This window comes from Diabrotica virgifera, chromosome 4, assembly GCF_917563875.1.
Source record: "Diabrotica virgifera virgifera chromosome 4, PGI_DIABVI_V3a".
Lineage (NCBI taxonomy): Eukaryota > Metazoa > Arthropoda > Insecta > Coleoptera > Chrysomelidae > Diabrotica > Diabrotica virgifera.
Window position 1 is genome coordinate 65148942 of NC_065446.1, and position 26375 is coordinate 65175316.

At 33.6% G+C, this 26375-nt stretch overlaps 1 protein-coding gene across 1 annotated transcript in view; it reads left to right on the forward strand.

The window, feature by feature from the left end:
• Nucleotides 1–478: 478 nt before the first annotated feature.
• Nucleotides 479–26375, forward strand: part of LOC114329144 (uncharacterized) — a 31897-nt gene continuing 6000 nt past the window's right edge. The window contains exons 1-2 of the mRNA XM_050649170.1: nucleotides 479–633; nucleotides 16618–16849. Coding sequence (XP_050505127.1) covers nucleotides 631–633; nucleotides 16618–16849 — 235 coding nt within the window. The 5' untranslated portion in view covers nucleotides 479–630. The remainder of the gene's footprint in view (nucleotides 634–16617; nucleotides 16850–26375) is intronic.

The following is a 26375-nucleotide window of genomic DNA, read 5'->3' on the forward strand; positions in this document are numbered from 1 at the left end:
TAGAAAGTGGGTCCGCGAGAAGTTTCAGATTTATTGTATAGATCTGGGACTCCTCATTTCTTTTTATTTGACAATATTTTAACGTAAACTTTCAATAATCGTTTCAATAGTCGTAATTAAGCGTTTATTTTCCATTTGGTCCTTTCAGAATTCACGTAGATCAATACGTATAATAATTACGTATAATAACGTAAAGCTTATAGATAAAAAGAGGGACAAACTATCGTTTTAAAGAACTTTACTTTTTCAGTAAAATTGTGTCACTTTTCCATTTACAGACCTTTATAAATTTTTCACGTCTTTCAATTAATTCAATGTTATGTCAATATAAACTTATGTCCAAATTCTTTGAAAATTAATTCATATGGATTTGTTTACGCGTATAACGTAGTTGGGTACTTTCTACGATTATTACTCACATTGAACTTGAGACTAGATGGTCTGTCCACTGCAAGAATCTGAAAGAAGAAGAAGGGGTCTTTTAATTTCGTGTTGCGTCACGCTCAGTTGAGAAGGAATTACTCGTTGAGTGACTTTCAATTTCGTCAAAACATTCTCGTTGATTGGTAGTCGATTAGTGTGAGATCAAGTGGTACTAAGTAATTGTTATGTAAGAAGAAAATAATCAAAATGGTAAAGTTATTTATTTATATAACAGTATTTTTTAAACAAGTCGTCGGTAACATAATCTTATTTCTCCACATTTATATTGAACATTTTACTACTTTATCTACTTTAATTTTAAGCTGCTGTTAACTCTATATTGCATAAATTTTAAATATACAGGGTGTTTGGTAAAGAATGGGCCATAGCTTAAACTTAGATAAAGTAGGTCAATTTAAGCTAACTTACCTTAGTAAGAAAGTTGATAATAACCTAAATACAGAGTGTCAAAGTTGAATTTTTATTTTACTTATTCTTAAATATTTCCTGACAGGCATGGGATATCAACACGAAATTTGGTAAGCAGGGGTTTTTTTGGATGAGCAATCTAAATTCGCCACTAAAAATTATGTATTACCCAGAGGGCGCTACATACGTCTTTCAGCGCTCATTTAGTACCTTCAATTTTTTTTATCCCTCACTCTACATATTTTTGAATCAAAATTTTTATTTTCCTAATATATTTACTTAAAAAATGTATACTACATTCATCTCGCTAAACTCAACTGTTTTCGAGATAAACGCGTTTTAAATTTGCGATACAACATAATTGTTTGCATAATATTATCATTGTAGTTAGACCCGAAAAATAAACTAATAATAATTGTGGCAGTTCTTATATTTATGTCATTGTATCGCAAATTCCATTTGAAGAAATTTGCGATACATTTTTGTAAATTTTTATGGTTATTTTTCAGGTGAAACTGCAATGATATTATGCAAAAAATTATATTGCCTGTCAGATATAAAATACATTTATCTCACTATATCTTTTTTGATACAAATATTAAGAGAATAAAAGTTTTGATTCAAAAAGTATGTAGAGTGGTTAATAAAATAATTGAACCTATTAAATGAGCGCCGAAAGGCGTATGTGGGGCCCTCTGGGAAATACATCATTTTTATTGGCGAATTTAGATTTCTCGACCCAAAAAACCCCGCTTACCAAAGTTTGTGTTATTATCCCAGTCCTGTTAGGAAATATCCAAGAATAAATAAAATAAAAGTTTAACTTTGACACCCTGTATTTCGGTTATTATCAACTTTCATACTAAGGTAAGTTAGCTTAAGACTTATTTTAACCTCAGGAATCTAAGGTTAAGCTATGGACCATTCTTTACCAAACACCTTGTGTACATAGATACTAATAGGTCTTGAGCCCACACTTTACGGCTCTCATGACACTTTTTTTGTGCTGCCTTTTAACCCCCCCCCCCCAGTATCATAGGAATAGGATTTCTTTTCCGAATGCGACGTTTTAAAATGTCATATAAATGCCATAATTGGATTTAAATCTCATCTGGGCTACATGCTGACCAATATAATTTTTAAATTGAATCTCATCAAGGTAAGCATTCACTACTCTAGCGACATAAAGATGTCCATTAGCACCAATATGTTATATCCAATGAGGCTTCTTCTTCTTTAAGTGCCATCTCCGCGGCGGAGGTCGGCAATCATCATAGCTATTCGTATTTTAGAGACGGTTGCTCTAAAAAGCTCATTTGATGTACATCCGTACCACTCTCTCAGGTTGCGCAGCCACGATGTTCTGCGTCTCCCTATGCTTCTCTTTCCTTGAATCTTTCCCTGCATAATCAACTGGAGCAAGCTGTATCTCTCGATCTCTCCACGTATAATATGTCCGAAATATTCCAATTTTCTTGTTTTGTTGGTATTTAGGATTTCCATTTCTTTATTCATCTTTCTCAGAACCTCTTTGTTTGTGACGTGTTCTGTCACGATATTTTCAGAATTCTTCTGTACACCCGCAGCTCGAGTGATTGATAGTTTTTTCATTGATACAGCATTCAAGGTCCAAGCTTCCATTCCATAAAACAAAGTCGAGAAAACGCAGCACCTAGCCAACCTAACTCTTAGCTCCAACTTCAAATCTCTTGTGCAGAGCACTTTTCTCATTTTGTTAAAATTTGCTCTAGCCTTTTCTATTCTGATTTGGTTTCCTGTAAGTAATCTCCTGTGGAGTTGATCATTGTTCCAAGGTATGCATATTGCTCGACTCGTTCGATATTGGATCCGTTTATGAGGAGATTTTCGTTATTTCTTTGATTTTTCGATATTCTCATAAACTTTGTCTTCTTGGCATTCATTGTTAGCCCGTATTCTTGGCCAAACTCTGCTATTCTGGTCACCAGCCTCTGAAGATCCCCAATATTTTCAGCTAAGATGACTCCGCATATCTAATGTTGTTAATGGGAACTCCATTTACCTTTATTCCAGCTGTTTCACCTTCAAGAGCTTTTTTCAAGATCTCTTCCGAGTAGGCATTAAAAAGAATTGGCGACAACACGCATCCCTGTCTCAATCCACGTCTGATTTCAATTTCCTCTGACAGCTGGTCGTTAACACATACTTTTGCTCGTTGTTTATAGTATAAATTCGATATAATCCTGAGGTCATTGTAGTCCAACTTCTTTGATTCCAGGACATGCATTAATTGTTCATGTCGTACTTTGTCGAATGCTTTATTATAGTCAATAAAACACGCATATATATCTTGATTGACGTCCAGGCACCTTTGTATAAGTATGTTAATTGAAAAAACAGCTTCACGAGTTCCCAGGTCTTTGCGAAACCCAAACTGTGTATCATTAATGTATATGTCCAGTTTATGATATATTCAGTTATGGATGACTTTCAGTAGTAACTTTAGCACATGGGACAGTAAACTAATGGTGCGGTAGTCACCGCATTCTCTTGCTTTTCTTTTTAGGGAGGCAAATAAAGATCGACGTCAACCATTTTTTGGGTAATGTGCCTGAGCTATAAATTTTGTTCAAGGGTACCAATAAAACATCAATATGCTGCTCATCTATAATTTTTAAAAGGTCGATAAGAAGCATATCAGGTCCTGGGCTTTTCCTGTTCTTCATTGTTTTTAACGCATGTATTATTCCTTCCTTTGTAATATCTGGACCTATTTCTCCTGAAGTAAGTTTTATGTGTTCCAGGTACCCTCTTTCATCATCGAACAGTTCATCGATGTATTCTGACCAACGTTCTACTTTCTCATCGGTCTCTGTTATAGCAACCCCGTGTTTATCCAGAAGTGCACCAGTGAGATTTTGCTTTCTTAGTCCAGCCATTTCTTTGTCTTTCTTATGTAGGTTAAATAGATCGTATCTTTTTTGGAGGTCCTCTATCTCTTTGCATTACTCTTCAAAGTGTTTTTCTGTTGCCTACTTTATCATCTTCCTTATCTCGTGGTTAATCTCCCTGTACTTATTGTCATCTTTGTTCTTATATTGTCTCCGTTGTTCCATCATATTCCGTATCTCGGCGTTCATCCATTCCTCTTTTCTTCTTGTGGAAGTCTTTAGTATATTTTTACAAGGTTCTAGTATGCAATGTTTTAGTTGCTCCCAGTGCTCGTCAATGTCATTGGTGTCTATGTTCAGCTCTCTACAGTTCGTATGCAGTTCGTGTTAAAGACATTCTTTTACGTTGGGTTCTTTAAGCTTGCTTTCGTCTATTGTAGCAGTTCTCTGATGTCTTTTAATATTTTTATGTGTGCGTGTAATTTTGGCGAAAAGTGGGTTATGATTTGAGGCCACGTCTTCTCCGGGATATGCGTTTACGGCTTTAACAGCATTACGGTATCTTTCGTTTATCATAATGTAGTCTATCTGGTTCCTAACTACTTTCTCCGATGAATCTGCGGGCGATCGCCATGTATACAGTCGTCTGTTGGATAGCTTGAAAACTGTGTTTATAATAATCAAGTTCTGCTCTTGGCAAAATTGTAGTAGACGATCCCCTCTCTCATTGCGATTTCCTAGACCATATTTTCCTACACACTTTCCGCTTTGTCCCTTTCCAATCTTTGCATTGAAATCACCTAGGACTATCGTGATTTCTCTGCTTTTTGTTTTTTTCAGTGCTTCTTCGATATGCTGATAAAATAATTCTAGTTCTTCTTCATTGGCATTCGTCGTAGGATCATATACTTGTATCAGGTTCAACGTGGCGTGAGATGTCTCTAATTGTAGTAACATGAGGCTTGCAAATGGCAAAATGAGGCTTGCAAATAGCAAAACATGATCTTCTGAAATGTTTTCAATGTAGGTATGTGTCAGTTGGCATTCACCTTATCACCTCCACGTGTTCGATATACCCTTTCAAAGCAATACCGCTCCGTAGCACTAGGCCTCCGCCACCCAAACCTAACGCCCTGTATGAGGTTACAACTGACGTACTGTTCGCTAACTCGTCTATAGACGAAGTTTTGTCAATCTTGCTTCCATATGATGAATGGTATGCCAGATATAATCTCATATAGAGCGTTAACTTTGGTGGTGGCGGCATAGTGCTATGGAGTGGTATTTCTTCGAAAGGAGATACCGAACTTGTGGAAGTGATTAGCTGAAGCTGAATGGCAGCTGATATGTACATCAAAAACATTTTAGAAGATTATGTTTGCCATTTACCAGCCATATTGGATAACAAATTAGTGTTAATGAACCATAACACAGGTCTTCATGTCGGTAGACTAGTGGATACTTTCCTTGATTGACATTCAATTTAAAAATTATATTGGCCACCATATGGCCTATATTAAATTTAAATCCGATTATACCGTTTATATGATACTTTAAAACATCGCATTCGGAAAAAAATCGTATTTCTATGACACTGGGGGCAGCACAAAATATATCATTTCACACGTTAATTTCAAAATATGCAATAGTTTTGTCCGTGAGTGTATTTAGTTATTCATGTCGAGTCGGACAACTTTTCTGATACGGAAAATTTTTGAAAGAGGGGCGTTTCGTAAATATGGAGGTTTTTAAAATTTGGTGCGTCCGACAACTGGACTACCCTTAAAAAATTGTCGGACAATATTACCAGTTAATTGTAAATATTTTTATTAAACAATCCTATAAAAATCAGCTATGAGTGTTTAAATTGTATGACTCTTTATAATGCATGAGCCCCGCCATATGGGGGCCCACTATGGAGTCATAAATGACATCATAAACGTACTGGTAATATTGTCCGACAAATGTTTGAGGGTACTCTAGTTGTCAGACTCACCAAAGTTTAGAAATCTCTATATTTACGAAGCGCCCGCCCCCTCCCGAAAATTTTCCGTATAAGAAAAGTTGTCCGATTCGACATGATATCTGAATAAAAAAAGTCTCATGAGGGAGGTAATATTTTTTTTATATGTTGGCCCAAGGTCTAAAAAATCATTTATTGTTTTGACATAGCTTTATTGACAAATTTAAAAATTCCTCCAGACAAATATTTGAATTGCCCCCCCCTTTTTTAAAATATGGAATATGTACTGTAGATAACATTCTTCTTCTTCTTCTTTTTATATAGACTCTGTCTGTTTTTCAATGTGCCTCCAGTAAGTTGTCATTCCATCTTTTTCGTGGTCTTCTCACTGATCGTCTTTCTATTGAGGAACCGTCTCTCGCCGTCCTTACTACTCTATTTGTTGTCATTCGGCTTATGTGGTCGTTCCATTCTACTCTTCTGCTTTTCACCCAGTTATTAATGTTGTCCACCTTGCATCTGCTTCGTATATCTGCACTTCTAGCTCTATCCCACAGCGTCTTACCATCGATTTTCGCAATGTTTTCATCTCTGCTGTTTCTAGCATTCTTTTTGTCCTTACTGTATCAGGTCGTGTTTCTGCAGCGTATGTCATTATTGTTCTGATGACTGTTTCGTAAATTCTGCCTTTCACTTCTTTTCCGATGTTTTTATTTCTCCCTATTGTTTCATTCAGGCAACCTGCGGCTCTGGTTGCTTTATTCACCTGATCTTCCACTTTTGTTTCGAGATTTCCGTAGCTGCATAGTGTGATGCCTAGATATTTAAACTCCATGACCTGTTCTATTATTTGGCCCTCCAGCTCTAATTTACACCTTATTAAATCTGCTGTTATAACCATGCATTTAGCCTTTTTTGGGGAAATTAACACGTTAAATTTTCTGGCGATTATGTTGAATTGGTGCAGCATACGTTGTAAATCATCTTCACTTTGAGATATTAGTATTGCGTCGTCTGCATAGCAGATTATTTTAAGTTGTTTTTCTCCCATTTGGTATCCTTTTTTGTTCTTACTTTTTTTATTATTTCGTCCATGAGCAGTTTGAACAACAGAGGACTCAGGGAATCTCCCTGTCTTATCCCATTGCCAGCTTCAATTGGGTCATTTAGTTCTTCATCTACTTTTTACTTTTATTGTGTTGTTCTGGTAGATATTTTCGATCGTTTTAATTATTCCTAGAGGTACCTCTCTTCCATACAATAAATGGATAATGTCCTTTCATTTGACCCTGTCAAATGCCTTCGTAAGGCCCACGAAACATAAGTATGCCGGTTTGTTGTATTCTAACGATTTTTCTTGAGTCTGTCTCATTATAAATATAGCGTCGGTGCATGATCTTCCCGACCTAAAACCTTGTTGTTCTTCTGCTAATGTTATAATTTTATTCAGTTTGTTTGTTATCACTTTGGTCGTTATGGTAGATAACATTATGCAATTAAACTCGACATAATATATATCAAAAAATTTTCTTATGGTTCCTCTTTACAAACAATTCTGCTTGTTCATTGGCGGATTGATAACTCTATGGAAGGCTGTCACTCTATCTTTTGCGCGGTCGTCCAATACCTCTTCTGCCGATTGGTAATATAATATATCTCTTGCAATTTTGACCACATGAATCTCCCTCCTTCTGCTTATGTGGTTGTTACATTCTTCTTTTCTATTTAGTATCCATTAGTTTGTATAATGTACTGTATAATGTTCTCAGTACTCTCACCTTTGTCGTTTCCAATAGTACATTTTTGTATTTATCACGTTCCACAATTAAAGTTTCCCCTGTTCCAATGTTCTCATACATACATCAAAGTTTGTCCGACTCGACACCGTTAAGTTATTAACAAATGTTCAGCTTGCTATTAATCAACTTTGTTTTGGTACGCAGGATCCAGGACTAATATTAATGATTCGCAGTACAGACATATTTGTAATTAATTAAGGTTAAGACAAAATTAATACGAACGGTACCCTATTAGGAAGTAAGTTACTTTCTGAATATATTACAATTTTTTAAACCGTATAATTATTTTTTAATAGTTAGTAACATGTTATTATCTTCAAACATAATAACATGCTCCTGCCATGACATTAAAACATTCATACGCGCAAACAAAACGAGCACGTAAAATTACGGCTTAATAATATAATAGGTGACTTAAATAAAAATTCTGAACTTGACGACACTTTCACTAAAACAAAACTTATAGTACCTACGTTGTGTTGCGTTCACCACGATAATTATATACATAATGGTTAGAAATATATGTAAAAGACGATACGAAAGAAAAAAGTAGAAACTTGAGGAACTATAAGTCAATGAAATTATAGAAGTCTCGTGGAAGCGAAAGGCAGGATATGATGGATAAGGGGTTGTATTTACCCTTATATGGAGTTGGTTAGCTGGAATACACCTATTGGAGGATCAGTACTTTATTCGACGTCAAATACAGTTACTAGTACATTGAATCGTACTCAGCTGATGACGGCACTCAACATATATTACGCTAGGCGGCATATCAGGCAACCCCGAATCCAACTGTCTCGCGTCTCATTTTTAATTAGATCGATATAGTTTTATCTATACAGGGTGATTGTTTAGTAGAGTAAAGCTCAATAGCTCCGCTATAGTAATAGATAGCAATAAAAGTTAATAACAAAAATTTTAGCCACCTTTGAGCATTACGAAATTAGTTAGAATGTTACAGGGTATTCGATAACACAGTGGCAGACCAAATTTATGTTTTTTTAAATGGAACACCCTATATTTTATTTTAAATTCGAAATCCTGTTAACTTCTCCATCACAAAAATATAAAGATTTGTTATGTTATACAGGGTATTTACAAAGTTATTACCAATTTTATATGAAAATCGTAACAAGTTCAACTCCCTGTATAAATAAAAATAAGCAAAATAACAATGGTTTATTAATGCCATATTTTTTAACGTATTGTCAAAATTTTCAAGAATGGTCAATATTGCTAATTTTCTATATCAAATACAGGGTGAGTCAAAACGCAAGTGCATTATTTTCTCAGTAGTTTTAAATGGAACACCCTGTATTTTATATCACTATTGAAAAGTACCATTATTGTACTTTAAGTTTTAGATAACATTCCCTATGTCTAAATTTATTAGTTTTCGAGATATTTTCATTTTTCAATGGACCAGTAGCGTGACCACCCAAATCACCAGAATTTAATAAACTGGACTGATTTTTTTGGGGTTACGTTAATAATAAAGTTTATAAAATACCTCCAACAACAAGGGATGAGATGAAAAATAGAATACAAAGTGTGTTTCGATGTGTTAATTTACAAATGCTCCGTAGAGTAAGTAGCTCATTCAATGATCGTTTTTAGGCGAACATAAATGTGTTAGGAGATAATTTTGAACACCTTATGTAATTAAATATTAAAAATATTTTATTAAAAGTAGCTTCTAATTTTTTCAAACATGTTTTTTTCAAAATGTATTACTGATAAATTATGTTTCGTTCTTTATTTGTTACATTGTTACATTTACATACAAAAGTAGTGTTTAATTGTCTTCACAAAATATTGTATTTTGTGTTTGTGTGTTTTTTGTAAAATTTATTACCAATTTTCTTTGTTTATTTGTTGCATTTACATAAAAAGAGTTTTTAATTGCTTCAAAAATGTTGCATGTAGTGGTTGTGTTTTTGTTTGTAAAATGGATTACTAATAAATTATTTTTATTTCTTTATTTGCTACAGTGTTACATTGATTACCGGATAGATATTAGTATAAACGGCATTCAAATTGAAAAAGTATCAAGTTATAAATACTTGGGAACTTTAATAAACGAAACTGGAGACCAAAACAATGAAATAAAAAGACGTATCGAAATTGCCAGGGCCACCTTCATAAAGATGAGAAAATTCTTCTGCAACAGAGATATAAGCATCCCTCTACGATTAAGAATGCTAAGTGGCTACGTATTTAACACGCTATTATACGGTGTAGAGGCCTGGACTCTCAAACAGAACAACATAAAAAATATTGAAAGTTTCGTGATATGGTGCTACCGTCGAATGCTGAAGATAAGTTGGGTTGAAAGAATCACAAATCTTGAAGTAATACGAAGGATAGGAAGAGACCCAGAAATTTTATTAACGATAAAACGAAGAAAACTCGAGTATTTGGGTCACCTGATGAGAGGTCATAAATACGCATTACTTCAAAATATGATGCAAGGAAAAATAGAAGGAAAACGGAATCCAGGCCGTAGAAGAATGTCGTGGATGCGGAATTTGAGAGAGTGGTTTGGCTGCACCACTAATGAACTTTTTAGGTCAGCTGTAAACAAAGTCAGGGTAGCCTTGATGATTTCCAATCTCTGATAGGAGTGGCACAAGAAGAAGAAGAATCGGTAATCTTCAATTGTCAATTCAGTCATGGCTTACTTAAAATTTAGATAAATTTAAACACCTAAAATAATTTGCTCTGAAAAATGAAAATATCTCGAAAAATAATAAATTTGGGCATAGGGAATGTTATATAAAAATTAAAGTAAGTTAATGTTACTTTTCAATAATGATATAAAATACAGGGTGTTCCATTTAACATTACTGAGAAAATAATGTACTTGCGTTTTGACTCACCCTGTATTTGATATAAAGAAAATTAGCAATATCAATAATAATAATTCTTAAAAATTTTGACAATAAATAAAAATATGGCATTAATAAACCATTGCTTTTGTGCTTATTTTTATTTATACAGGGAGTTAAACTTGTTACGATTTTCATACAAAATTGATTATAACTTTGTAAATACACTGTATAACATTGCAAACCTTTATATTTTTGTGATGGAGAAGTTAACAGGATTCCGAATATAAAATAAAATATAGGGTGTTCCATTTAATAAAACAAAAGTTAAGTCTGCCACTGTGTTATCGAACACCCTGTAACATTCTAACTAATTTTGTAATGTGAAGCTCAAAGGTGGCTAAAATTTTTGTTACTAACTTTTATTGCTATCTATTACTATAGCGGAGCTATTGAGCTTTACCCTACTAATCAATCACCCTGTATATTCTTACTATTATTTATAAATATGTCAAGTTTAGGTAGGATATAATAATATGTTTACTGCTTACTTGGCAGAATCACCGTGTCATCAAACTGTGTGTGCCCTACATTCGCGGTAAACAACTGATCGGTTACGATAAACAATGTCGTAATTATCATTTCGTATTTTAAAAGTATTTTGGAATTATCTGAAATATTGTTAAAATATTGTACAAGGTAGTGCAACATTCCCTCTGACAACATATTACATATATTCCTATTAGAGGTAAAACTCATTAAATGTACTTTTTGAGATTTTGACATATTAATTAATTTTTACTCGCCGTGTCAACCATTTCTCGTCAGCTATGATGGTTGGGTGAAATGCCCACGCCATGAACAAATTTTTAATGTGTTTGTAACGTTTGTGTGTTAGTTTTTTCTGTTTGGGGGTTGCACGGGAGACAACTGAACATATATGTGACTATAATATATATTGTAATGCAGTTAGAATTCTAATGTTTAATAAAATGCTACGACCCTAAGTAAGGGTCTATACGATTTTAATTACTTAAGGTCATACGACCCTATGTACTTCTTTTTACATTGACCATTAGCGACGATGAAGACAATTTTGTCGAAAGTGCTTAGCTAAAGAAATAAATACGTTTTACACACTTTGATACACCTACTTACCATGTTTTTAAGTTTATTGATTCATTCAAGTGTGTATAAAATTTATCAGTCTTTCAAAAAGTCTTTTCTTTTTAAATCTTTTGTGGGGTCCCAAAATTGATTTTCTCAGTCAACTCAGCTTGTTCGTATGATTTTTAGAGGCTAAGTGGCATTTTGATCTCTGACGACTGGACTAATATTACAAAATAATGTTACACACTTTGATACACCTACTTACAATGTTTTTAAGTTTATTGATTCATTCAAGTGTGTATAAAATTTATCAGTCTTTCAAAAAGTCTTTTCTTTTTAGATCTTTTTTGTGGGGTCCCAAAATTGATTTTCACAGTCAACTCAGCTTGTTCGTATGATTTTTAGAGGCTAAGTGGCATTTTGGTCTCTGACGACTGGACTAATATTACAAAATAATGTTGCAAAAATGTAGATATTCACCGAAAACATTTTTTCCTGGTTAAGCATACTATGCCGACATTGTTCAGTTTAATTATTCCGAGTCGGTAAATGCATTGCTGTTTTTCATCACATCTGTGACAAATACGGAAGTTCTTACGCACAAAAGAATTTACAAGTGGTTCTTATCTAATACGCATATCAAATAATTAATTATTCATGTTATTATATGTGTATCTAGGTTATAAAAAGTTTTCGTTTGATTACATCGTCAAAAACTTTTATTAATCTGTAAGTTTCAAAGTTATTATCTTTATAAAACAAAAGCTACTCACTATGACAAGGCGTATAAAATATGTATGATATTAAAAAATACACAATTAAAAAACAACGGATCGGAAAACAGTCACGGTTTAAGGCATCATGGGGCCCTAGACGGCCATAAAAAGTAGGCTCCTTTATATCGACCATTTACTTAAGAGGAAACAGTAGCGATCAACAGGTAGCGAAAACGCGTTCCAAGATTGCGGCTGTAATTTTAAATATGTTTTCGAGATATTTGGCACACGTATTCGTAATATAATAAAGAATGGCGGTACAGAGCCCAATTTGAAAAATATATTAATATGTGGAAATTACTCTGTAATTAAATAAAATATTAAAAAAACGAGCCTGTACCGCCTTAAGAAGAACAAAAAAATACACTTTCTTCAAATAAACTTTTTTATTCGATGCCTAGATTTTGTGTCATTTTGGAACTACTAAAATTTTTTATTTCATTAGTAGTTCCAAAATGACAAAAAATCTAGGCATCGGATAAAAAAGTTTATTTGAAGAAAGTGTATTTTTTTGTTCTTCTTAATGGCGGTACAGGCTCGTTTTTTTAATATTGTATTTAATTACAGATTAATTTCCACATATTAATATATTTTTCAAATTGGGCTCTGTACCGCCATTCTTTATTATATTACGAATACGTGTGTAAAATATTCAAAATTACAGCCGCAATGTTGGAACGCGTTTTGGCTACCTGTTGATCGCTACTGTATCACCTTAAAACAAATTTACAGATATTTATGTTGTTTTGGGAAGTAGTTGCTCCAAAAATAAATTACGACAATATAAAAAAGATCTTTTTTCTTTTTTACATTTCGCAACAACTTCTCATTAATATTCCATAGCTAATATGCCAAAGAAAAAAAGGGATATTGTGTCGATATGTGATTTTGTCCTGGGTATGAGTGCCATTCCTTCGGGGGTGAAAAAACATACATTCAAAATAATGGATAACTGATTAATTCTAAGTAACTTTTTGAGTTATTTGCGAGTGAATATGTTCATTTTTCAACAAAAAAAAAAACACCTTTTAGACGGATTTTCGCAAACAACTCCAAAATTAAGTATTTTATCGAAAAAATATTCTTAGAAAAAATATAGCTTATACAAAATTTAAAAAAAATGGTGTATTTATGAAGTATGTAGACCCAGTATAATGTAGTATATGCAGAACTGGAGCTAATGAAAAGTAGATTCTTATTCGACTAATTCCAAATCAAATATTTCAACGTAAATTACCAAAAAATTAAGCACTTTTCGGTGAAAAATCATCACAACTTTTTTAAAGTGTTAAAAAATTTTATTTTTGTTTTTTGAAGTTATACTTCTTTAGGCGCGATTGAGATTGAGGGTGAATTTATTATTAATCTGCGCGCATGCGCACACCGACAATATGGTATTAGTCGTTATACGGGCTCTGATTGGGTGTTGAAATGATCTGTCAATAATAAATACTTGTTCAATATGGAGGTAAACAAATGTTGTATAATATATTAGTTTTATTGTTGTGAGGACAGAAACAAAAAAGTTTATAACTGTAGTGACTTTTAAATAGTTTTTAAAAGCAACAGGTACGTAATAATTGTAAATGTATCAGCATTGTTTATTTACGTATCAGTATCCTAATAAAACATTTCATAGGTACCTACCTATTTGAACCTACCAAAATACATAGTATGTAATACTTTTATTTACATAATTTGATTACCATCAAAATTTCTATCAATATTCACCTAATATATTGTTTTCTTACTCTATGTTTTGTTGTATTTTTTCAATTCTAAATCATTTCAATTCAAAATCAAAATAATTTGATTTAATTCAAAAATGTCAAAAGTTTAATCCGTTTAGTTAGTCGATCTTCGCACATGATGACGCATTGACTCCGTGGCGAAGTGTTTAAGGCGAATGAACCCCAATATCAACCGCGCTAATAAGCTGGTTCGAACCCCAATAGAAACTTTTATTTTTTTTTATACATTTTATGATTGTAAGTATATTTATTATATAATTTTATTTTCAGAAAATACGTATTTAGTTAAAAAAATTTCCGACAATTAATGTTCAGAAATCATTTGTGGCATTTTTAATGTGTTTGTGTGTGTTTTATTCTTTTATTATTTTAATTTTTGGCACTGTTTTAATCAAAATGTTTAAGAAGTAATAAGTATAAATTATTTTAATATTTAAATAAAATATAAATAAAAAGTATATTAATTTTCAAGTATCAAAATTAAGCAAGTAAAGGTTAAAATAATGTTGATTCCTTTTTTTGGCACAAAAATCTTGAAAAATTATGAAAATCTTGAAAAAAATTATAAGTATATTATTTACCTATATAATATGTAAGTTTCACCTGTTCACAGTGCTTATATTTATTTCAAAACATTGGAATTTAAAGTAAAACAAATTTTTTGAAATTTTGAAAAAAAAATGTATTTTTTCTCAAAATAACTTAAAAATTATTAGTGGTACCAAAAATCTTAAAGAGCAAAAAATATAGGTTTTGAATATTTCAGATTTTTTCTTTTTTGGAAGATAAAAATTGGTTAAGATATGACTGTTCAAAATTTGCATACCCTGGGTAGAGAATTTTTCATTTATTAAAAATTAATAAATGAAAATAGTTTCTATCCTTGTGGGATCGGTACTCACTGGAGCGACCGCAGACGTTCGGATACAATTAGCGTCTCTTTGCAAAAACAATGACGACTGACAATGCTAATTAACAAGACATTTACTCAACACACACACACTACCCACTACACTAGGTACCTGATTAGAAAAATCCACTGTACCATGCCAATGGCCATTAGTTGTCGAGGCATTAAGCCAAATAAAAAAAATTGCATACACTCGTGATTAGTGACTTGTTCAAGCCCTTTCTACTAAGCCCTTTTGTAAATAAGCACTTTATACCGATAAAACTTACAGAGCATATAAACAATACATAAGTAAAATAGTTTGTGAAGCGGTAAGGATTAATTTCATTTGGGATGCTAATTAGGGGGTTATTTTCACCAGTTTTTTTACCCAAAAAATGAGATCAACTTTATTCTGAGCGTATCTTGCTTACTTTTTATGATAGAAATTTTTTAAAAAACAAGAATAATGCTTTTTTAAAACATTTAAAAAAGTTATTATGAGTTTTCCATGAAAAGGGCTTCATTTTTTGATTATTTCACGTTGAAATATTCGATTTGTAATTTGACGAATAAGAACCTACTTTTCATTAGCTACAACTCTGCTTCTACTGGGTCTACAGACTGCACACATACACCATTTTTTCAATTTTTTAAAAGCTATATTTTTGCTAAGAATATTTTTTCGATAAAATACTTACATACTTTTTGAGTTATTTGCGAAAAACCATCTAAAAACGTGTTATTTTTTGTTGAAAAATGAAGATATTCACTTGCAAATAATTCGAAATATATTGACTAGATGAAAAAACTCTATTAAACAAAAGTTGCTTAGAATTAGTTAGTTTATCCACTTCCGGACGTATTTTGACAGTATATTTTTTCACCCCCGAGAAGGGGTGGACTCAAACGTAGAGCAAAAACACACATTGGCACAATATCACTTTTTTATTTGACATGTAAGCTATGCTTATACCAAATTTTATGTCAATTCCAAGCTCTTGTTTCAAATCCAAAGGTTCTTTAAACTCCGGAAGTTTTGCAATATTTTACCGTGAGTGAATGGACTATATGGCCCATCGATGGGTAGAAATTGAAAAAAAAAGGTACCATACCAAAATAATTACCAGCTTTTATCAAAATTTGCTTGCAAAATTGATTGCCAAATTGAGGGAATGATTAGAACATGGAATATAAAAATGCCTTTGAAGATAACTGCTTAATTTGTCTTGAAGTCGGTTGTATTTTTCTGATATTTGACAAAAAAAAAAGCAAAAAACTGAGTTTGATTGGAAATCATAAATTAACCATTTTCTTTTTTTTATCCCAGTCAGCCTTATTTGATTATTTTAACATTTTAATTTTTTTAAATAACTGCTTAAATAATTAAATATTAATTACCTAATGCATTTGTGTGGGATGCGGGCCCCATCAAGTGCCCGGGCCCTAGGCGGCCGCCTAGTCCGCCTAATGGTTAATCCGGCACTGTCGCAAAAGCTAGATCGGCGTTCATAACGATGAAGTCTCTTTTCAGAACTCACGATTTACCACTTGGTACCAAAATCTCTATCGTCAGATGCTGTGTATTTTCTACGCTATTATACGGAGTAGAGACCTGGGAACTTTTCTAAGTTTCTTTAAGAAAACTCAAGCATTCGAGATGTGGTGTTGCAGACGCATTTTAAGAATTTCGTGGGTGAATAGCGAATAATTATGCCAACTGTTTTTTATTTCTTTACCACCTATGTAAGTAATTAAAAAAAACTTTATTTTCAGCAAAAAATGCATGCAGGTCTATTATTTGTTGCTGTCTGTACACTAATTCCATCAGTTTTACCAATCAGAAATACGTTCAGAAACTACCACCAAGAACTAATATACCCATCTAAAGATCTGTTTGGAAGTTCACTATCTCTAGATTTTTCACTCGGCTTGAGTTTAAAGAAACCGAGGATTGAGATACCACCGTTCACACAGTTCGCTCTTTTTGAGTCACCAAAGATTAATGGTAAGTTAGAAAATTCACACATGTATCTAAAAGTATGCAAACTATTAAACTTTTAAGGTGATTTGTGTAACAAAAACAGAAGCAGTTGTCACACCATCTATTAACATATTGTCTGAAAAATGCAGAAATTTCTCCACTGATATTTCTACTAAATAGGAGATTAAATAGGAGACAAAAAAGCAGTAAAAATCCCAAAACCTATCAAATTTTAATGATATCTGAGACACCTGGTGCCCATAAAGGTTTTTGCGATCACTAAACACGAAGATGTCGGCGATGGTCTCTGAGGCACCTTATGAACGGGACCCTTTGTATCGAATTTCCATAAAACCACTATAAAGAGTCCCTTTCTGGGCATCCAGTGTCTCGGATACCATTGACGGCATAATATTCGTATTCAGCAACCCCAAAACCCCGAGGAATGAGGTGGCACTGATTTTATGTTTAATTTCCATAAAACTCAAGGCGAGGCCCACTAGGGGCACCATGTACCTGGGATACCATCGTCGTCATGATATTTGTGTTCAGGTGGCCCAAAAACTCTTGAGTAATAATATTGAACTCATTTTTTTCAATTATTTTCGAATTACAAATTTTGTTCACAAAGTTTTCTAAGGCTCTTACGAATCGAATGCAAAAAGTTTCATACCACTGCAAAAATTTGGTAGATTTATTGCTTCATTTTCTCGCCTAAAGTAACTCATGGGGACGATAATAGCATGTCTTCTTCTTCAAGTGCCCTGTCCATTAAGAACGTTGGATATTATCATTGCAAATCTGATCTTGCTTGTGGCTTTTCTGAATAGTTCGACTGATGTGAGGCCGAACCACTTCTGCAGATTTTGGAGACACGAGTGTCCTCTCCGTCCTGGCCCTCGCTTACTGTCTATTTTCCCCTGGACAATCAATTGCAGTAGACGATACTACTTATCGTGTCGTAAGTTTCTTTTGTTTAATTGTGCTCACGATTTCTTTCTCTTTTCCGATTCTGTGGATTACTTCTACGTTGGTGACATATTCGGTCCAGGATATACGAAGAATGCGTCGGTACACCCACATTTCGAATGCTTCTAGTTTTTTCGTCAGCGTCTCTGTCAGCGTCCAGGCCTACACACCATACAATAAGATAGGAAAAATGCAGCATTTAACTAGACTTAGGGGACTCTTAGGGGAAGAGATAAATATTTGCTTATGAGTAGCTTTTTTATATTGTTAAATGCTGCTTTAGCTCGTTCTATTCTCGCCTTAATTTCTGTGCCATGTTCCCATTTTGCATTTACGTTGGTGCTAAGATATATATAAAATTCTACATTGTCAATTAGAATGTTGTTTATCCGTAACTGTCAAGCAGGTTGTTGCTTTTTGCTTATTATCATCCATTTTGATGATAAATTTTTGATCTCCACACTTTCAGTAAGTTCGTTGCCAATTTTTACTCTTGCTGTTTGATCCCAGTTAGAGATTGCAATTGCTGGATCCAGCATCCAGCAATCCAGCTGGATCCAGCACTTGTTTTTAGATGCTGGATCCAGCAAACCGTGTTGGATCCAGCAGCGGCGATCCGCAAACGTGTCCAATTCGAAACAACTTACTTAATGTCTTCATTATTAGCTTCTTTATTCAAAGCCTGCGTCGGTAACTTTCCATTCTATCGCGCTAGCAGTATCTCAGTATGCTGGAAAGTTTCTACAGCCTAACAATTTGCATCGATAAAGCGTCGATAGACATTGATTCTGCGATAAAATTTTCTGCTTGAGAGTGGTCAATAATCAACGAGTTCATCGCCAATCTTTAACCGGTGAAACTGGCTGTAGAAGCTCTTCTCAGAAGAGAGTCCTGTTGATAATGGTCGACACAACCATGAAATTTGTCTTAGACAAACTAAACAGCCAGGACTCTAGCCTTAGTGCCGATTTATCAGAAGCACTACGCAGCAGAATCGCAGAACGACGCCTCTCTGAAATTGCAGGTACATTATTGTACTTACAAAATCCAAAAAAGTATGACGAAGGACTAAACAATCCTGGTTATTTTCCCATGTCGAAAAAGAGTGCAATGCAACAAGAGATTAAACATTTGTTGAGTCGTATAAATAAACAAGTGATTGTGGAACTAGCGCAAGAAGACATAATGGAAGAACTTCTGCCAACCAATCCGGAGCCCGTGAATTTTACCTTGGAACAAGAACTTGAGATTGAACTTTTATAGCTAAAAAAACTGGTTCTAAAAAAGATTACGTAAACATTTTGTAAAAAGAAATGGCGGTTTATGATACCGAAAAAGTGAAAGGCGATATTTGTCCATGGTCAATGACTATTTGATGACCTTAAAACCGACTAGCATAGAGGCCGAAAGGACTTTCTTCGCAACTGGATATGTGTGCCGTTCTGTTCGAAGTAGGTTAGGCCTATGTTTTTTAAGGTCTCATTTCCAAAAAACTAAATAATTCATGTTTCTGCCGTTTAGAAATTTGGAATACAGACAAAAAAAAAACATTAAAATCGTGTTTTTATTTTCAATCCGCATTTTGCTGGATCCGCGCCGATTCCAGTTGTATTCAGGCCAATCTTGCAAAAATCCAGCTGGATTTAAAATTCTGCTGGATTGCAATCCCTAATCCCAGTATAAGTTTGTCACAATCCGAATATCCTTGTCATCAATACCTGTCTTTCGCAGAATATCTATTAATTGTTCATGATTGACATTGTCAAATACTTTTCTAAAATCCACAAAGCACAAATACACATCCTGCTCAACGTCGCTACACAGCTGTATAAGCATCTGGAGAGCGAAAACTGCCTCTCTAGTTCCAAGTGCTTTTCAAAATCCAAACTGCGATCTATCAATATATGACTCACATTTATCATATATATTATTCTAGGAATGATCCTGGTGAACGCTTTAGTGATATGATTGATCTAGCTTATAAGTCCGTAGTCATCACACAGCTGGGCATTTGGTTTCTTCGGGATTGTAATAAATGTCGACTGCACCCAGTTCTCCGGGATTTTACCGCTATTATACAGGGTGTCCCGAAAAGATTGGTCATAAATTATACCACACATTCTGGGGTCAAACATAGTTCGATTATATCTAACTTCCATCCATCCATCCATCCAATGGCACTACAGCCCAAATCGAGCCTTGGCCTCCTTCAATAAGCTTCTCCAATCATTTCGATTTACCGCTGTTCTTTTCCATGAACGCGTTCCCAGGAAGTTCTTGGCATCCTCATCGACTTTGTCTTCCCATCTCTTTTTAGGTCTTCCAACAGGTCTTCTTCCCTGCATTCTTGCATTCAGCAATTTTCTGGGGATTCTATTCTCATGCATGCGGACCACGTGCCCTGCCCACCGTAATCTCTGCAGTTTAGTGTGTTGTGCTAGAGTTGGTTCGCTATATTGCTCGTATATTTCTCTATTATACCTAATTCGCCAGTTGTTATTTTCACTTATTGGGCCCAGTATCCTACTTTTCTTTCAAACACATCTAATGCATTGGCAGATTTCTGTGTCGCCACCCATGTTTCGCAGCCATAACTTACTATGGGCCTGATTATTGTTTTATATACCCGGAGTTTTGTTTTCCGGTGTACGTCTCGCGATTTGAATATGTGGCCCATCGCGAAATAGGCTTTATTTGCCAGCACAAGCCTTCTATTTATTTCCGGTTCTTCTTCATTGCTTGCAACCAGATCCATTCCTAGGTACGTGAATCTATTCACATGTTCTATATCGTCAATAAAGTGTTGTTGCACCGGTCTATTTGATCTGGTTGATATGAGTAGTTTTGTTTTATTTGTGTTTATTGCTAGCCCTACTGCTTCTGCACTCTGTTTCAACTCAACGTAGGTTTCTTCCGATGCATTCATTGTTCTGCTCATTATGTTTATATCATCCGCGTATGCTGCTAATTGGGTAGATTTGTTTTTAAGTATGTTATTTCCGCTTACCGTCAACCGTCTAATTACATATTCAAGAACAAGATTGAAAAGCGTTGGAGCCAGTCCGTCGCCTTGTTTCAGTCCTTGCGTTATCGTAAACGCATCAGTGATCTGTCCTTGAATACATACTTGTGCTTCTGTTTCTGTCATTGTCATTTGCACTAGTCGTATTAATTTTGATGGTATGCCAAATTCTTCCAATATATTAGGTAGAATTGTTCTATCTATTGAATCATAGGCTTGTTTAAAATCTACAAAGATATTGTAAACGTCCATGTCATATTCCCATGCTTTGGCTAGTATTCGTTTAACTGTAAATAGTTGGTCAATGGTAGATCTATTTTACCTAAACCCTGCTTGATATTCCCCGATGATTTTTTCCGTGAGAGGTTGAAGTCTTCGATTAAGGATGTTTGTGAATATTTTGTATCCCGAACAAAGAGATGCCTCTATAATTCTGACACAACAGTTTGTCTCCTTTTTTGTGAATAGGGCAGATTATACTTTTCTTCCATTGTTGGGGGATTTCTTCTTCTATCCATATCTCTCGTATTAGCTGATACATCTGTTGTGTCAAATTCCTTCCTCCTTGCTTGAGTAGTTCTGCCGGTATTTTATCTATTCCCGGTGCTTTATAGCTTTTTTGTATGTGGATTGCCGTTTGGACTTCCTCTAGCTTTGGGGGTCTAGTTAATTCATTTTTTTCTCCATCTTCCCCCAGCTCTTGTTGTTGTACCTCCTGCCGTGCCTGCTGCTGCCTCTGTTGTTGTAATGGTGGTTGTGCCCCTTTGTTTAATACTTCCTTAAAATATGTCATCCAGGTTATCTTAATTTCGTCCATATCGCTAATGATTTTACCCTTCTTATTTTTGCAGAGGCTAGTCTTCGGTTTGTATCCCTGTCTTAAATGTTTAATAAGTTGGTATGCACTACGTGTTTCGTTTTCCTTAAACTCCCTCTCTATGTTTAGTATCCGTTGGTTTTCGTACTTTCTCTTTTTCTGCCTGCACAGTTTATCTGTTCTTCGTCTTTTGTTCTAAAATTCTGTTTTTCTCTCTCTAGTACGTCTGAGTATGTAATTCTTATGTGCTTCATTTCTTTCCTGTATAGCTTGTTTGCATTCTTCATCGAACCATGTTTCTTCTCTCCGTTGTGTCTTTGTTCCTATGACTTCTTTCGCTGTGTTTAGTATGATACTGCTTATGGTGTTCCATATCTAACTTACCTTAGTACAAATGTGCTCATAAAAAAAGTTACAGCCCTTTGAAATTACAAAATGAAAATCGATTTTTTTCAATATATTGAAAACTATTAGAGATTTTTTATTGAAAATGAACATGGGGCATTTTTATGGCAGGAACATCTTAAAACAAAATTATAGTAAAATTTGTCCACCCCATAAAAATTTTATGAGGGTTTTATTCCCTTAAAGCCCCCCAAACTTTTGTGTACGTTCCAATTTATTCATTATTGTGGTACCATTAGTTAAACAAAACGTTTCTAAAACTTTTTTGCCTCTTAGTATTTTTTCGATAAGCCAATTTTTATTGAGATCTTTTTTAATATGTTTACATAAAAATTCGGACATCTTGGATATTAGTGCACCCTAATATGTCTGTGTAGATTTTGGCATTGGATTCGACCATCACTTGTAACACCGTTGCCGTATCTTCTATTTTTCATACAATCACGTTACAATTTTTTGTGATATTATACACGAGCGGAAACCCTCAAAAAAGCGCTTAGTTTTCGAGATACTGACCACGGAGGGGTAAATGGCTAATTTTATTCATACTTAATATTTTCGAGGGTGCTGAAAACGAAAATGAGGTTTATTTTGAATTTTATGTGGGGGAACATTGTCAAAATCGCAATTTTAACCTAAAAATAAAAAAATTAAATCACGGTTTTTGCGTTTACCTCGCTACAACTCTGTTCCATTTAAAATTTTTTTCTGAAATTTTTACAGTATATAGCTCTAACATTTCTGAAGACAAAGGTACCTGCTTCAAGTTTTTATTCTTATCATGATAAAGGTTATGAATTCTTCAAAGAAAAAGGTGCGGATTTGTGCATTGCAAAGTTTAATCGCAAAAGTTGTGTGACGAAGTTTAAAATTTAGCTTCTTAATCACATTTATTTGAAAGTAAAGAGTACAAAGAAGTTTTCTGGTAAGTTTTAGATAAAAATGTTTCATAGAAAAAAAATAGTGCAACTTTTAACGTCAACATTAGAAATCCCCAATATAACGCTTGAGATATATTTTTTGAGATATTGACCAATCTAGGTCTAATTTCTCACCTTTAGTACTATCCTTGGATTATAAGCTTTCATTTGACACCTCATTTGTCATTCTACCTAGTATAATGACGGAGAAGTAAACGTTCTTATTCTATTATTCTTGTAGGTACATTTAACATTGATTGAAATTATGAAAGATAATATATAGAAAACAGCATGGCAACACTGTGACGCACAAACATAAGATTCAGCTGTGCGTTACATAGGGTGCACTAATATCCAAGATGTCCAAAAATTCTATGGGGGTTTTGTTCCTTTAAACCCCCCAAATGTTCGTGTACGTTCCAATTAAACTATTATTGTGGTACCATTAGGTAAACACAGTGTTTTTAAAACTGTTTTGCCTCTTAGTCTTTTTTTGATAAGTCACCTTTTATCGAGATGTGGCTTCTTCTTCAAAATATACCTAAAAATGTAAATTATAAATATATTTTCAGATTATTAACAGGTATATCATAGGTACTTAACCATATGCAAATATGTGGTGGATTCGACAAATATTCAAAATATCTCGATAAACATTGGCTTATCGAAAAAGTACTAGGAGGCAAAAAGTTTTAAAAATATTGTGTTTACCTAATAGTGCAACAATAATAATTTAATTGGAACTTACACAAAGTTTGGGGGAGTTTAAGGGAACAAAACCCCCATAAAATTTTTATGGGGTGCACAAATTTCACTATAATTTTTTTTTTTAATATTGCTACTATAAGAATGCCACATGTCCATTTTCAATAAAAAATCTCTAAGAGTTTTCGATATATAAAAAAGAATCGATTTTCTGTTTGTAACTTCAAAGGGCTGTAACTTTTTTTGTGTGCACTATTGTATATACATATACCCTATTCCACGAACATACGCCTGTTTTGGATTACTTCGACAACGAATAGTTTACTGTGCAAAATAAGAAGAACGAAAGTAAATTGCAAATTACATTGTTGTTTATTGGAATAATTATTAGCGCTATTTATTTTCGTACTTCTTATGTTGCACAGTAGAATATTCGTTGTCGAATTAATCCAAAACAGGCGTATGTTCGTGGAATGGCCCATAGGTAAGTGAAGTTCAATCAACCTATTTTTGACCCCAGAATTTGTGCTATTATTTATGACCAATCTTTTCGGGACACCCTGTATATTATGTTGAAAAGTACAACTAGATTGTAAAGGAATTGTTTGTCTGATTTACAAAGGATTTTTAATATTTCGCAGGATCATTGTCCGGACCTGCTGCCTTGTTGTTTTTTAGTGCTGCAATAGCACCTTCTACCTCCGATTTAACCGTTAACTACACGCACTGGCGTATTTTGTACGCCAGATATAAGAATTCTACTGCAAATATATTTAAAAATTTAGTTTTTGACCTTGTTTATCTCTCTAACCTATCACTGGAATGTGCTTTACAATTTGGTTTTAAATATTGAATGGGTTGCATATGTGAGTCCATATTAAATGTAGTAATGAAACAAAGACTTACTCACAATCATTTAATTATACTTTGACGACCGGTTTCGATCTCTACATTATTCAAATCATCTTCAGGTCGGCGTTACAAGTAGTTAAATGCTACAATTGAAGAAAACCAGAGTTAGAACATTGTCTGGTTGCACAAATGTTAATAGAAAGCTAAATTCGAAAACATTTTTGAAATAAAGGTTTGCAACTGTTGACATTTCAGAAATGCGATACATACAAATGCACACTCATGAGTAACAGATACTCATAAGCATGCATAAGCAAATGGATGCATGCAGTTTATGAATATTTGTTGAAAAAGTTAAAAAATAAAATTTTTTAAAAAAAATTTTTAAAAATTTTTCCAAAAAGTTAAAACTAATTAAAATATTAATCAAAATTAAATATGCTTCCAAAATTCAAAAAATAATAATAATAGATATACTACATTCGCTCTCGCGAGATTTTTTTTGAGACATTCGGAATAGGAAACGTACAACACAAAAATTCCTACCTCACACTATTAACTGCTAAAATCAACTCAAATCAACTTAATCTTTCATTAAAAAAAGAAGAATTATTAGAAATAGTGGGAGTGTCTACTAATCTCATAAAATTTTGTGAAGTTTATTTCTACAAAATATTTTTATTTTATACAATAAATAATTTTCTCATTTGCTATCAATACATTATAATGGTTTAAATAAATAAATATTGATTGGCGTAAGGTTTATGTTATTTTTATGTCTGTTTACTATTAATAATATTGGATATGAGCAGGTGCGTTGGTTTTGTAGTAATTTCCAGTCACTTCTGACAACTGAATTTTTCAAAAAAGAAATTACTAACGTCAGTGTCAAAAAAAATCTCGCGAGAGCGAATGTAGTATAGTAATATTGCTCTGATCTACTTACATGCCGTTACAAGGGATGCGTTGCCACTTAGTTGTTAACATGTTAATACGTCCAACTTATGCTAATAGGTTGGCTGGGAGAGGAATAGGGCAAACAGACATGTTACGTAGGTCAAAACACACTAAATTTTTTGAAATTTGAATGGATCCTAAAGGAAGATGCGTGCTGTGAAACAAAGGATGTTGTGTTAGACAGGAGAAAGACAATGCTCGAGTGGATGTGTTTTAAATGTAGCTAAGTTTGAAATCACTTTATTGTAGACTCTTGTACTAATTGATTTAAAACATAGCTACATTTAAAACACATCCACTCGAGCATTGTCTTTCTCCTGTCTAACACAACATCCTTTGTTTCATAGCACGCATCTTCCTTTAGGATCCATTCAAATTTCAAAAAATTTACTGTGTTTTGACCTACGTAACATGTCTGTTTGCCCTATTCCTCTCCCAGCCAACCTATTAGCATAAGTTGGACGTATTAACATGTTAACAACTAAGTGGCAACGCATCCCTTGTAACGGCATGTAAGTAGATCAGAGCAATATTACTATCTATTATTATTATTTTTTGAATTTTGGAAGCATATTTAATTTTGATTAATATTTTAATTAGTTTTAATTTTTTGGAAAAATTTTTAAAAAATTTTTTTAAAGAATTTTATTTTTTAACTTTTTCAACAAATATTCATAAACTGCATGCATCCATTTGCTTATGCATGCTTATGAGTATCTGTTACCCATAAGTGTGCATTTGTATGTATTGCATTTCTGAAATGTCAACAATTGCAAACCTTTATTTCAAAAATGTTTTTTGAAAAAAAAAAAAAAAAAAAAAAAAAAAAAAAAAAAAAAAAAAAACCTTTCTATTAACATTTGTGCAACCAGACAATGTTCTAACTCTGGTTTTCTTTAATTG